This window comes from Nymphalis io, chromosome Z (assembly GCF_905147045.1).
Source record: "Nymphalis io chromosome Z, ilAglIoxx1.1, whole genome shotgun sequence".
Taxonomy (NCBI): Eukaryota; Metazoa; Arthropoda; class Insecta; order Lepidoptera; family Nymphalidae; genus Nymphalis; species Nymphalis io.
The window spans coordinates 9,424,988-9,438,114 of NC_065918.1; the positions used below are offsets into that span (position 1 = coordinate 9,424,988).

The window sequence follows — 13,127 nt, forward strand, 5'->3', positions numbered from 1 at the left end:
TTTTATTTAAAAATGGCCTAATATTTTAAATTAACATCCACTATCCCATTATATTTAAGCATTCAATATAGGACTTGAGAAACTTCTCTGATCAAGAAAATATTCTTAATTATTTTAATTTATAACGCTTCAGTTTAAGTTTTAAAGAAAATATTTTTTTTAAGTAGTTTAAGTTTTGTTTAAGTACTTTTTGCATGAAGTTGAAACATTAATGCCTAAAAAAATATTTTAAAGCATGTTAAAAAACTACGGAAGTGCAGAAATAAAAAAGGATGCAATTATTATCTTTATATTTAGCTACTTATGTAATGTACTTGATCTAATAACATTAACATAACGTTTATAAAACAGTCGCATATTAAAACTTATAAATAAACATAACATAAATAATTGCTGATAACTTTTAAATCAATAATAAATAATATATAATAATTTAAAAAATGCTTTAAACCAAATAAAACATCGCAATGCAGATTAAAACTATATATATTTCCAAACATAATTATTAACTTTTGTAAACTTTTTATTTTAAAATGTATATTTATTAATCAATTCATCATCTTCTTTAAAATTATATATCAAGTAAGTCAACAAATATATGCATTGCAAATTACAGTGCCTTGCAAGTAAAGAAATAATGTTAATAAAATTAAGAATGCATTCGGTTTTATACATCTTAAGAAACATTGTAATATTAAGTGCCACATAAAGACTTACACTCAAATTATGAATTAGAAATTATTAACAAAGCTTTCTATAATTTAAGATTCTATTCTAGTTTAAATGTTCAAATTTTCACCAGCTATAGAATAATACAACTATTTTTTTATTGAATTGCAAAAGCAAAATATTTCTACAAAATAATAACTATTAAAATAAAATACAACAAATCCTGTTGCCATAGCATTATAAACAAGTTTTGTCATTATTTTAATATAAACAATGAAGTTTTGAATGCTTGTTTATATTATTTTAGAAATTTTAATACTATTTTTATACATTTTAATAAAAATAACAAAATGCTTTTTAAAAAACATATTAGAAGGTAATTAAAAAAAATATTTCACTATCTTTCAGTACTATCTTTGTTGGATATATTTATTTGGTTAGAATCATTAGATTTCAGGGATGTTGCTTTATGTAACTCATATAACTGTACCAACTGTTCATCAGTCATATAATCTAACATTTTAGGATCCAGATATTTTCCCACAGTTTTTCTTTTGGCCTGATGCAGAGGCTTTGTTTGTCTTGCCAAATTTATTGCATAATCCTAAAAATTAAACATGACATAAAAATAAATGTTCTACTTTAAATATTTCCTTTTGAAAGGTTTTTCATAATATTTGATTTATGTATAAAATACAAGAAAACTAACTTAAGTAATATAATATATACATACTGTCCACTCATTGAGGAAAATGTTAGCTTCTTGGGGGTTACAGTTTTTATGTCGCTTAAATTCTTCTCTTGCATAATTATCGCCCAATATCCGTAGTTCAGCAGGTAACGCTCGATGCAAACGAAAAATGAGTTTATATAGTGTACGAACGCGTGATACATGATTTGCAGCAGACATATTTCAAAAAGCGAATTTTTATGATGATGATTCGTAAATGAAGAAATCTGTAATCAGAAAAATTATATTGTTAAAATTACTTATTAAATAATACATACAAAAATAAATATATTAAAAAAGCAGCATACTCAAGTTTGAAGTAATTTTACGAATTTACCAATTACCAAATTAATTTTTAACAAAAAAAAATTAATACTGTTTGGATAGGAATTAAGTATAAAAATATTTTATTATGTCATTCCTGTACTTCTTTGTACAATCAATGGATAACGTATTTTTATTTTACCTTAATCACGGATATTCAGAAACTATAGTATAAAATGAGATAGTAATTTTGGTTTCTTCATTTATAATGAACCTACGACCTATTAAGAAATCATTATAAATATTACAATACTGACATCTCAGTGTTCATATTAACAAGGTACCTACTAAGTACTAGAGTACGTGATTGACGATTTGACATAATAACTATCAAAGTGACAACTGACAGAACAGAATACAGACCAGCCAAAAATGTAGTGGTTTAATAAATAAATACACCTTGGCCTGATTACAGAAAAAAATTAAAATCTAATTTAATTTAAGCCAAATTATTCTGAAATAATTGTGATTTTCTACTGCATGTCGTTTAAAATTGTAAGTGTATTGTTAATTTTCTGTAAATGATTCAATCAAGTTATGATATAAGCTAATATTTGGTAAATACGGATAAAAAATATTAGTCTTTTTCAAATTTTATGAGACCTAAAATGGTTTCACATATTTTTTGGAATTGCTTGAATTAATAATTAAGATTAAAAAAAGGTAAAAGCCTTATACGCTTATTTAATTATAATTTTTATTCAAGTTTAAAATACATTGGCACAGTGTCATGACTAATCTTATTTTATTCTGCTTCATTCTGTTAATGCAATAATTTAATTGGAATAAAATAAATTTAGTCATGAATAGTAATTTAAACATTGATTCGTGGGGTCGAATAATTTTGTAAATGGAAACTTTAACCACGAATTTCCACACATAACTAACACTGGTTTTTTGCTACTTTCACAAATATAATAATTATAGAGTATAGGTATACAATGAGTATATAAGCTTCCTATACTGAGATGCCGACCATTAAGGCTTCCTGTCCACGAGCCGTAGTCGATGCGACGCAGAACAGCTAGCTAGTGTAAACAAATACAAACCGCATATGAGCCAGACCGCTGTCTCGTCGGTGTCGACCCGCCTCTGGTACACTTCGTAAATAAATATCGTTATGGAAAAGATTGTGATTTACTGATTAATTTAATGTAAGAGAGGGAGGTGTTGTTGGATAAAATCGGATAAAGTTGGAAAAGACTGAAAACTATAAAGAGAAACAGTTTCGCATGCAACGGTGCGGTAATGTAATCGATGTTCTTACTATTCCCACTTAATGAATTCGCGGCTCCGTCGCGGCACACTCATGGCAATGGTGCAGCTCGTATGAAATTTTTATTTGTTTACACTAATATGTGTTCATCATGAGCAAAAGTTTAAAACTCGTTTTTTTCGTGTATGTTTGAAAATAGAAGGGCAGATAAGATAAATAGTTCTTTCTACCTGGTCTTATTGATCTAAATGATAGTAATTTTAAGATATACCCTAAGATTAAAATCTGTTACACTAAATGTTATAACCCAGTTTAGAACTGCACATCATAAAAATTGCATGTGATACGATTGATTACATACTTTCAAATGGTAGCAGACAAATATTCTTTCTGGGATTGAGGACAAAATGTGGATTGATTAAATATAATGATAAAAATACATTAAAAATTGTTTTTTAAATACAACATTGAAAAACCTTTAAATGCACCCATGCTTACAGTCAATAAACTTAATCTTACAATTTAATTGTCGAAAATAATAAAGCTACATTTTTTACAGGGGGATAGCTTTCAATGAGTACCTAAACTACTATTATGAAAATAAAAGAAAAAGTCACAACACTTAGAAATTTCTTAGTTCTTAATGTATCAGTTCTTATTATTATTAATTAAAATAGAATAATTGTAAAATACAAAAACTAATAGGTCAGCTTCATCAAAAATGTCTTTGAGCTAAGTTTTAAAATAGATTTTTTCTTTTACAAGTTTTTTTTGTTATAATTAGTAATATAACCCTTTTGAACCATCAAAACAAAAACTTGTATTAAACTATATTATATTTTTTTAAGAATGAATGTACTATAAACATTGATAAACTAATAAATATACATTTAAAATCTGAAAGGGTGTTGAAAGTGTGTGCATTTACACTTAGATTTAAACCTAAATAAAATAATTTAATAATTACGTGTTTAATGTTTATATGTACATTAAAACCAATCAATGTTATAGAACATGACAGATACATGTTACAAACTTTAAATTTAATATATACACAAAAATAAATTTAAAACTTCACGTGGAGTAAATTATACAATATTTTAAATTTGAGACAATTTATACAATTGTCAAAAATGTTTACATATTTTAAAACTTATTTAGTGGCTGGGTAGGGATCTGGCCAACATAAATTTTCTATATGATTTATTAATATTATGGCAAACATTAATAACTTTAATATCATTATCAAATGATAGCACTTTAAAAATGTTAAGACCTTTTTTATTTTTACAAATTTGAAGCACTATAACTAAAAAACGCAGCAAAGTAGGACTTTAATTAACTGAATTAAATTGTTTCATATTGATCTAAACTTTAATCTATATCAATACGAAACTTGAGCATTTATATATAAATGCTTGCCAGTTCCCTTGCCGCAGGAAGATTAAATTTTTTCTTGAATAAAAGGATGAGCCAGACAATGATTCACGGATGCACGTTTTGCTGGATCAAGCATAATCATTCTTTCAAGCAAATCTTTGAGCTGTGAGATTTTTTTAGCTTCTGGGGCCGGTAGGCGATGGTGTGGAGGTGCTAATTCCGTTTGTAAGTCGCGTGTGGGCTTTATACTTGACATAATTACAATTTTCTCCTAAAATAAATAAATGAGCATTATGGACTTGAACTAAGAAAATAGTCAAAAAAGAAAAGAATTTTTTTATCATAATTTATCACACTTTGTGAATAACTTACCCTTTCTGTGATCTTGTCCAATTCATGATATAGAAAGTTACAATTCCCATCAAAATGTTGGTCCTTAAAATTACCCTTTTTTATTATTTTGTTTGGTATTTTTCCTTTTAAGTCCATAAAATACTTTAACATTTCATTATTAGATTTGCCACTGAACATAATTTTTCCTGTCGATAATTCATATATGGTACAAGCAGTTGACCACATATCAATACCATAATCATATGGCACTCCTAGAATAATTTCTGGAGCTCGATAAAATCGTGAAACAAGATATGGTGTAATGTCATTGTCTGTTACATGTGCGGCAGCTCCAAAATCACAGAGTTTCAGCAATAATTTACTGTCATTTACCAGTATATTGTCAGGTTTTATATCTGAAATAAAAAAAAATTAAAACTACTAAATATGTATTGCAATGAGGTAAAAATAACCCCTCTTAATTTAGAAAGATAGGATTGAGAATGTTGCTTTGTTATATCATAATTTTAATATTAATAATAAAATAATATTTTCGCTTTACCTAAACTAAAAAAAGGAATGAAATCAGTAAAAAACCACAAATACTTATAGAGATCAATTCTATGTGTATTGTAAAAGTTATTTGAAGGTGGAAGGAAATTATAATATTACTAACCAGCATGAACTATCCCCGTCTTTTTCAACAATTTTAAAGCTAGCAGAATTTGTTGTGTATAACTTCTTACAGCTTTAATATGTACACCACCATTTTTTCCATATTTCTTTAAAATCTCTCTCAAGTTCATTGAAAGAGGTTCCATAACCATGCAAAGATGTCGTTTGTGGAAAAAGTGTCGGAAAAGACGCAAGCAATGAAATTTGTCATCAGGATCTGCGTCATTTAAGCGCTTTAAGATTTCCAATTCTCTTAAGCCTGTTTTATGCCTGAAAAAAAATCAAAAATAATATTTATATCAATAAATACATTGCAAAATAGTAAAAGAAATTTAATTGAAATATTACTACATAAAAAACTTACATAATCTCGTTATTTCTAATAATCTTGACCGCAACATCTATGTTGCCACGAGCTTGGTCACGAGCACGCACCACGTTTGAAAACACACCTTGACCAGTGTAGCCATAAACAGTGTACCTGTTATCCAAACTTTCACCAATTCGGACCCTGCAGTTTTATTAATGAAATATATTGTTAAAAAGTCGAAATGGTTTAGTGGTTAGAACGTGTGAATCTTAACCAATGATCGTGGATGTAAACCACAATATTGCAAGCACCACTATATTTTCATTTACTTAATTTGTGTTTATAATTCATCTCGTACTTGACGGTGAAAGAAAACATCGTGGGGAAATCTGCATGTGCTTAATTTCACTGAAATTCTGCCACGTGTTTATTCCACCAACCTGCATTGTAGCAGCGTAGTGAAATAAGCTCCAAACCTTCTCCAAAACAAGAATAGTATTACTATTACAATGAAGAAATTACCTGTAATATCCTTCTGCGTCATCCCAGTTATCGGTAAGCGATGGATTTTCTAGCGCATTCTTACTTCGAGGTTTTCCAGCAGTTGGAGTCTACAAATAAAATAAAGGTTTAATGAATAACTTGCTTATAAAAAATAGTATTTATTTTTTAATATGATTATATATTAAATAATAGACTTTAATTTACTTACATCTACACTACCAAAATTGTCTTGATCTGCAAACATATCCCATTCGTTCTTTTTACATGATTTATCCAAATTGACTGTACTTTTGGACGTATTCCTCACATTGCTTTTCTCCAATTTGAATTCAATTTTGCTATCAGCTTTGGAGGGAACAGACACTGTGGTAGATGGTTCCTTTGATTTTTTAATATCAATTGTTGTAGACTCAACTTTACCAGGAAGAGTTACATTAGTTTGCTCTGTATTAGAATTACCACTATTGTGACAGCCCAATCTCTGCAAAATTATATATTTGTATATATTTATACATGTCCCTACACTCCAATCAGCAAATATACTAAAATAAGAGTAGTGTGTGGTTTTGCCTGTACTTTACTTTTAAAAACAAAAAATAAAGTTTTTAACTTTCAACAAGAAAAATACTGCAAATATAAAATATATTCAAAGTAAAATATCGAAACACTTTTTTTTAAATAAAATCCATTTCGTTTTAACTATTTCCTGTTTCTATTTTTAGAATGAAAGTTAGTATAGATTTAGATAATGTTTTTTTTCATATGATATTGTAGCAATATTTTATATTTCTGGCTGAATTACTTGTGTAGTTATAGACAAATTAGCTCATAATGTTAAAAGCTATGATAAAAGTTACAAACGTCAAAAAATTGCGAAAAATAACAATGATGAAATATTAAAATATAGATGTGATATGAGGGAAAAAGCTTTTCACCATAAAGGTGTACCTTCAAAAGCTGTTCTCGTTGCTTCCTTCTTCTTTCAATGATTTGTTCTTCAGATTCTTCCTCATCATCAGTATTAATAGATATATCAAGTTCTTCGTCACTAGAGCTTGGTACTATTTGGGCAACTTCATTAGATGAAGTCTGAAAAAATATACTATTTGTCATAAAAAATGTAAATATATACTATATATGTCTAAAGGACTTGTGATTTGTAAAAGGAGAGTAATTAAATTATATACCTTAAGACAATACTTACATTATTACCCCTATAATCTCTTTGATCAGGTCTATATTTGTCTCGCGATCGTGGTCTGTATCTATCTCTGCTACGATCTCGTGACCTGCGATCACGATCTGAATACCTCCTATCGCGACGTGATATTGTTGATCGATCTCTTGAGCGCCAGCTACGCACTGGTTCTCTTTCCCTTCTTCGTATTTCTGATTGACGAACATCTAAATCACGATCTCTATTTCGGTCTCTCTCACGATCCCTCTCTCGTTTCTTCTCTCTCTCTCTCTCTCGATCTTTATCCCGTTCTCTCTCCCTATCTCGGTCTCGCTCCCGTTCTCTGACCCTATCTCGCTCTCGCACTCTTTCTTTCTCGCGATCTCTTTCTCTCTCCTTTTCACGTTCACGTTCTCTTTCTTTATTCGCCTCAAGTTTACGACGCTCGCGGTCTTTTCGTTCACGTTCCTTTACTTCTATTCTTTTGTCGACTTCCTTTCTACTTTCCCTATTAAGTATTTCTCTTAAATCTTCTCCTTGACGTTTGGTTTTCGGTTTGTCTTTTTCCGAAGATCGACCTTTAACAGGCGTAGTTAAGATTTTATGTTTACTCATCATTTTTAATTCAATATCACGAATACCTTTATCTTTTTTATACGTAGGAGTCTTGATTTCTTCGTCATTTAAGGAAAAAACCTTATTTATTATAGATTCTTTACGAGCCTCATCATCGCTTCTATCAGAACTATATGCGACCAAGCGAGCTTGTAATAACTCTTTCTGTTTCATTAATTCTTCCAGATTAAGGTCGTCCTCAATCATTGTTAATTCTGGACTAGCGCAATCTTCTTGATAATTTTCATCTTCTGAATTTGATGATAAAATTTCTAAAGTCTCGCTTATTTTCTGATTAACAGTACTACTGCTACTTCGTTCTTCAGCAGGTCCATCACCATTTTTTGGTTTTACCGTTTTGACTGAATATTTTATTGGAGTTTCCAGAGGTGAATCGTTTCTTTTAGGCTTACATGCCTTAGACTTTTTTATTAAGTCTGATACATCGGAAAGTGATGTTTCACTTTCCGGTTTAGGACTTTTGTATTTTCCTTTCTTGGACTTCTTTTTCTTCTTATAACCCTTTTCTTCATTATCCTCGGATGTTCTTCTACGCTTCTTGTGTTTCTTACTTTTTTTCTTTTTCTTACTTTCGTCATCACCATTTTGCGAATTTTCTAAGTCAAGTTTAGATCTGAAACAACCATAAATAAATAAAAGATTTACTTACTAAAGTACGCGATAATGCTTCTTTTTCTTCCTTTTTGTTTAAAAAACATTTCTCATTTCTGTAATGTTATATATAGCGTTAAAATTAAAAAAAAGACTGCTAAGAAACAATATCAGATTTTTACCTACCGGTCTCTTGCTTTATGTTTATTGATAAGCTCAATACAAATATTAATAGAAAAAATTGAATTCATAGCTTAAAACTTTTTAATAAATACGTCTGTCGATGTGGTTTTTAAGTTCGGAGATATTTTAAAATGGGGTAGTAACTTATCATTGAAAATAGAAGAAGCTTATTATTTAAAGTAGCTACATTGAATTGACGTGACAATGTCTTTCAAATTATATATAGAAATGGATAATGAGAAAATAATCACAACACTATGACATTTAAAGAAAATCTGTAAAAAGAGTATATAGAAGATTAATAATTGTTACTTTCCAATACTACTGGACTTAGCTTTTTGTATTCAGATGTTGAAATATTTTTCTCACTAAAAACGAATTATTACGTAGACACAAATATTAAGAAAATAATCAAATAAGAAAATAAATTATTCTATAAACAAAGCCATTTATATGATATGTTAGGTTTGTTTCATAATATATTCAGTACTCTTGTTTAATTAGCAAAAAATGATTAAAGATAGCTCCATTTGCGGTTCCTACTTAGGTGCCATACATTTTTAATTTAATTCAAAATTTCAAGATACTTTATATAAATCATTGAATGTTAAGGAGATGGATCACCATCTCCTTAACATTCTATGTCCAGCAAACATAATATGCTTCCCAACACTAGTACACAAAATATTTAATTAAATTAATTGCGAGAAAAATATTAATATTTTTTCTTTATAATAGACAGTAGTAGTAGTATAATAGTCTGATGACCCATAGACATTACAACTAAAAAATTTAACCAAATCCCTTACATTGATGTATTACCCAATTAAGATGTTATGTCCGTTGTATCTGTTACATTAATATCTTCAATTAAAACTTCAAAATCAGGAACCGCTTAATCTACTACTTAACTTTTTTATTAAATGTTACTAGGACAAAATATTGTGCGAAACTAGTAGTACAGATATGCGCCAGAAGAATAGAAAGAAAGAAAAAGAACTTAAATGGCAGTAGTACTAATTAATATTGGCAACAGAAAACTAATTTCAATAAATCTTTTATTTTTCCTTTACATTATTAGTTTATTTTACCATTATTTTTAAATGATATTAACCTACCAGTATCATACCAGATTGTGCCCATTGGTATAATGTTTATTAGATTAATTCCTTTTTAATTTTCTGATAAGAATGCTGTTAATGCTAGGCTTAATATCAAAAAGTAATAAAGTACCTATGTAAATTTCATTAAAATTTATTTTGTCTTTTTGACCTAGACTATTAATAAAAACTATTCCACAAAAATATTCATATGTCAAAATAGATTTTTTTTCTAACCAAAATTATAGTGTATCAAAAAAAAACATGAAATAAATTATAACTTTTACTTGGTCGTAGAGCTTTGTACAAGCCCATTTGGGTGGGCCCATATAACGTATTGTACCACCGAAAAGAAATAATTAGTGTTGTTTTCTTACGGTTAGTGATGCAATGTCCTAGTAACAAGTAGTTAATATTTCTTACAGAACCTACGTCTATGGGCAGTGTTGAGCAGTCACCATCAGCCATCATCATACCAATTATATTATAAAGAAAGATTTTAAAAAATAATTTAAATTCTAAAATATAAACTAAATTTGAATCAATATTGATAATTGGCACTCAATACCATATTATATTTAGTATTGTATATGAAACTTATATCATATCATAATCATGTTTATCTTAAATGCCAAATAATATCACATAGTAATCAATTAAATCTCACTTCAATTTTTCTATTTTACTAAATTATTTGAACCCTATCTATATATTATTTAGATTTTAATAATTAAATGAACCAGAGACAGACAGCCAGGAGGGAAAATCTGTGCTTGTCTTAATTCAAACTCAATATTTGCTTTGCATCCACTAAAAATTTTAACCAAATTCTTACATCATCAATGCGCCACAAACCTGGGTAATTTAGATGTTATGTCTGTTGTGTCTGTTACATTAATATCTTCAAGTAAAACTTCAAAATTAGAAGCCACTTAATCTACATTACACATAATTTCAGCTGGTTTAAGAATAACAAGAAAATTCATAGTCCATTTAGAAGATAATGCATATTAATAAAAAAATTCTATGGTATCTACATAGCATTTACCATTGCAATAAGTATTATGGTAATCAAATATGTGCCCTTGTCGTTCTAGCCCCTGCTGAAGATATAACAGTTATATTCAAACTGGTAGAAAAAAAAACAAAATAAATAAAGTTATTCTATAGAGTCGAACCTGGATAAGTGAGGTTTTAATAATAATGTAATCCTGGGACATTTTTCACACACGGCCATCTGATTCCAAATTAAGCTTGTACAGAGCTTGTACTATGGAAACCAGACAACTGATATACTACATATACTATTTTTCTTTTGTAAATACATATTTGTATAGATAATTACACCCAGACTCAGGACAAATAGACATGTTCATGCACACAAATATCTGTCCTGCGTGGGAATCGAACCCACAACCTTCGGCGTGAAAGGCAAGCGTCCACCAACCACAACTGGCTCGTCACTTTTAAAGGACTGCAATCTCTTTCTCGCTTATGGAGGTTACTCACTTACCCGAGTTTCTGGTTTGTAAGAGTACAGAAATGACAATTATCACTCATAGAGGTTAAATAAAATACAGCAAATATGCAGTGATTAATTGTATAAATATATTATATAACACAAATTTTACTCATAACAAGAAAACAATATATCTTACACTCACAAAAAATCTGTTTTTTTTTTCTATTTTTTGTTTTTACATTTTCTACATGCTTTTCTAATTCATAAATTTTAGACTAATATTGTCTTATTACCAACCAACAAGTATTCAAAAAACTTGTGTATCTTCTCTAGTACATTTAAATTTTCAATTATCAAATGTGCACAAAGACAATGTAAGTACCTAACTTCCCCAAAATGTTAGATCATTGTACAATTTAAAGAAATTGACTTATGTACAGTAACAGCCTGTAAATATCCCACTGCTGGGTTAAGGCCTCCTCTCCCTTTTTTGAGGAGAAGGTTTGGAGCTTATTCCACCACGCTGCTCCAGTGTGGGTTGGTAGAATACACATGTGGCAGAATTTCGATGAAATTAGACACATGCAGGTTTCCTCACGATGTTTTCCTTCACCGAAAAGCACGAGATGAATTATAACAGAAATTAAGCACATGTAAATTCAGAGGTGCTTGCCCGGGTTTGAACCCACGTTCATCAGTTAAGATTCACGCGTTCTTACCACTGGTTGTGGTTCTTACCACTTATGTACATGAACATAAATAAATAGTAATTTCAAGTGTGCACACATGCGCAAAAGTTGCTTATAGAGTTATAAATAAGAAGCAGTCTCAGTTATAGAGGTCCAAGCACAAATATCTGAGCATCCACAACTTTTTACAGAGGCTTCTGTTTCCCATACATAGAGGTTTTAGAGTCTAAGAATGACGGGAACAGGCAATTACTCTCACTTAAAGAGTTTTCTCGCTTAGCCAGTTCTCACTTATTCAGTTTCGACTGTATATAAAAAATTAATAAGAATTAATATCAGATAAATACTATTTCAATTAAAGCAACAAAGTATGTAGAGTACAGATTCTAAGAAGATTGTACAATTAAAAAATAAATACAGCATCATCTACTTACTCGTTTCCCATGATATTTGTTAAAGTAAATCTGCAGCCAAATCTGCAACAATGTGATGTTTTATTTCAAACTTTTAAAAGGTAATTTGGTTTGAAGCTGTGATTCACTAATTATTTATGTGGTTGTTATTGATTCTTGTATATGTGAACGAAATTAAGCAACTAAATCGGTTGGAATAGCTTTTTGATAATTACAGGTATAACTATTGTTAAATTTGTTTAATATGTAATTCACTAAAAATACAAGTTCGTCTGTGTATCCTTTTCAATATTATAGTTTTTGAATAGTATACGAATGTATAACTAAGGTATGCATTATTTTATTATTGTTTCAAAGTATAAATTATAATCCATTGAAATATTTTACTATATAATCAACTAATGACGGCTCTTTGCAAGGCGTATTATTTATGAAATAACAAAAATTTATAGAATACAAATCGATTCACATTTTTTTTTAAATATGGTTGTGTATAATGCACACTGTAGTAAACATTAAGTATAGATTTTTCATGAATTACAAGATACTTATGCTATACATCGGTCTAAGCAATAAATAAACCCACATGTAATTTATCTTCTGAGAAGAGAGGTATCCTCAACACACAAAATGTAATTAGGTATTAATTCAACGTGACATTACCGATCAAACCTCCATTTAACTAGCTTTGTAGGCAAGCAAGCAAGGGAAAAGGAGGGAGTCATTCAATTTTTA

General features: G+C 29.1%; 2 protein-coding genes across 5 annotated transcripts; both read right to left on the bottom strand.

Moving 5' to 3' along the window:
* Positions 1 to 685: 685 nt before the first annotated feature.
* Positions 686 to 2,030, bottom strand: LOC126780405 (succinate dehydrogenase assembly factor 3, mitochondrial). 3 transcript variants are annotated; one of them, XM_050504881.1, is made up of 3 exons: positions 1,981 to 2,030; positions 1,403 to 1,626; positions 686 to 1,273 (listed from the first exon to the last, which is right to left on the bottom strand). In XM_050504881.1, the coding sequence occupies exons 2-3, from the start codon at positions 1,577 to 1,579 to the stop codon at positions 1,067 to 1,069; spliced, it is 384 nt and encodes a 127-aa protein (XP_050360838.1). In that variant the 5' UTR covers positions 1,580 to 1,626; positions 1,981 to 2,030; the 3' UTR covers positions 686 to 1,066. The 3 variants fall into 3 exon arrangements, with proteins under 3 accessions (XP_050360838.1, XP_050360837.1, XP_050360836.1); XM_050504880.1 differs by lacking the exon at positions 1,981 to 2,030 and adding an exon at positions 1,708 to 1,773; XM_050504879.1 differs by having other exon boundaries at positions 820 to 1,273; positions 1,866 to 2,012.
* A 373-nt stretch (positions 2,031 to 2,403) lies between these two features.
* Positions 2,404 to 13,101, bottom strand: LOC126780395 (uncharacterized). 2 transcript variants are annotated; one of them, XM_050504862.1, is made up of 10 exons: positions 12,979 to 13,101; positions 12,414 to 12,455; positions 7,346 to 8,567; positions 7,090 to 7,230; positions 6,350 to 6,622; positions 6,160 to 6,248; positions 5,692 to 5,838; positions 5,329 to 5,597; positions 4,692 to 5,068; positions 2,404 to 4,590 (listed from the first exon to the last, which is right to left on the bottom strand). In XM_050504862.1, the coding sequence occupies exons 2-10, from the start codon at positions 12,422 to 12,424 to the stop codon at positions 4,384 to 4,386; spliced, it is 2,736 nt and encodes a 911-aa protein (XP_050360819.1). In that variant the 5' UTR covers positions 12,425 to 12,455; positions 12,979 to 13,101; the 3' UTR covers positions 2,404 to 4,383. The 2 variants fall into 2 exon arrangements, with proteins under 2 accessions (XP_050360819.1, XP_050360820.1); XM_050504863.1 differs by having other exon boundaries at positions 13,056 to 13,094.
* Positions 13,102 to 13,127: the final 26 nt, after the last annotated feature.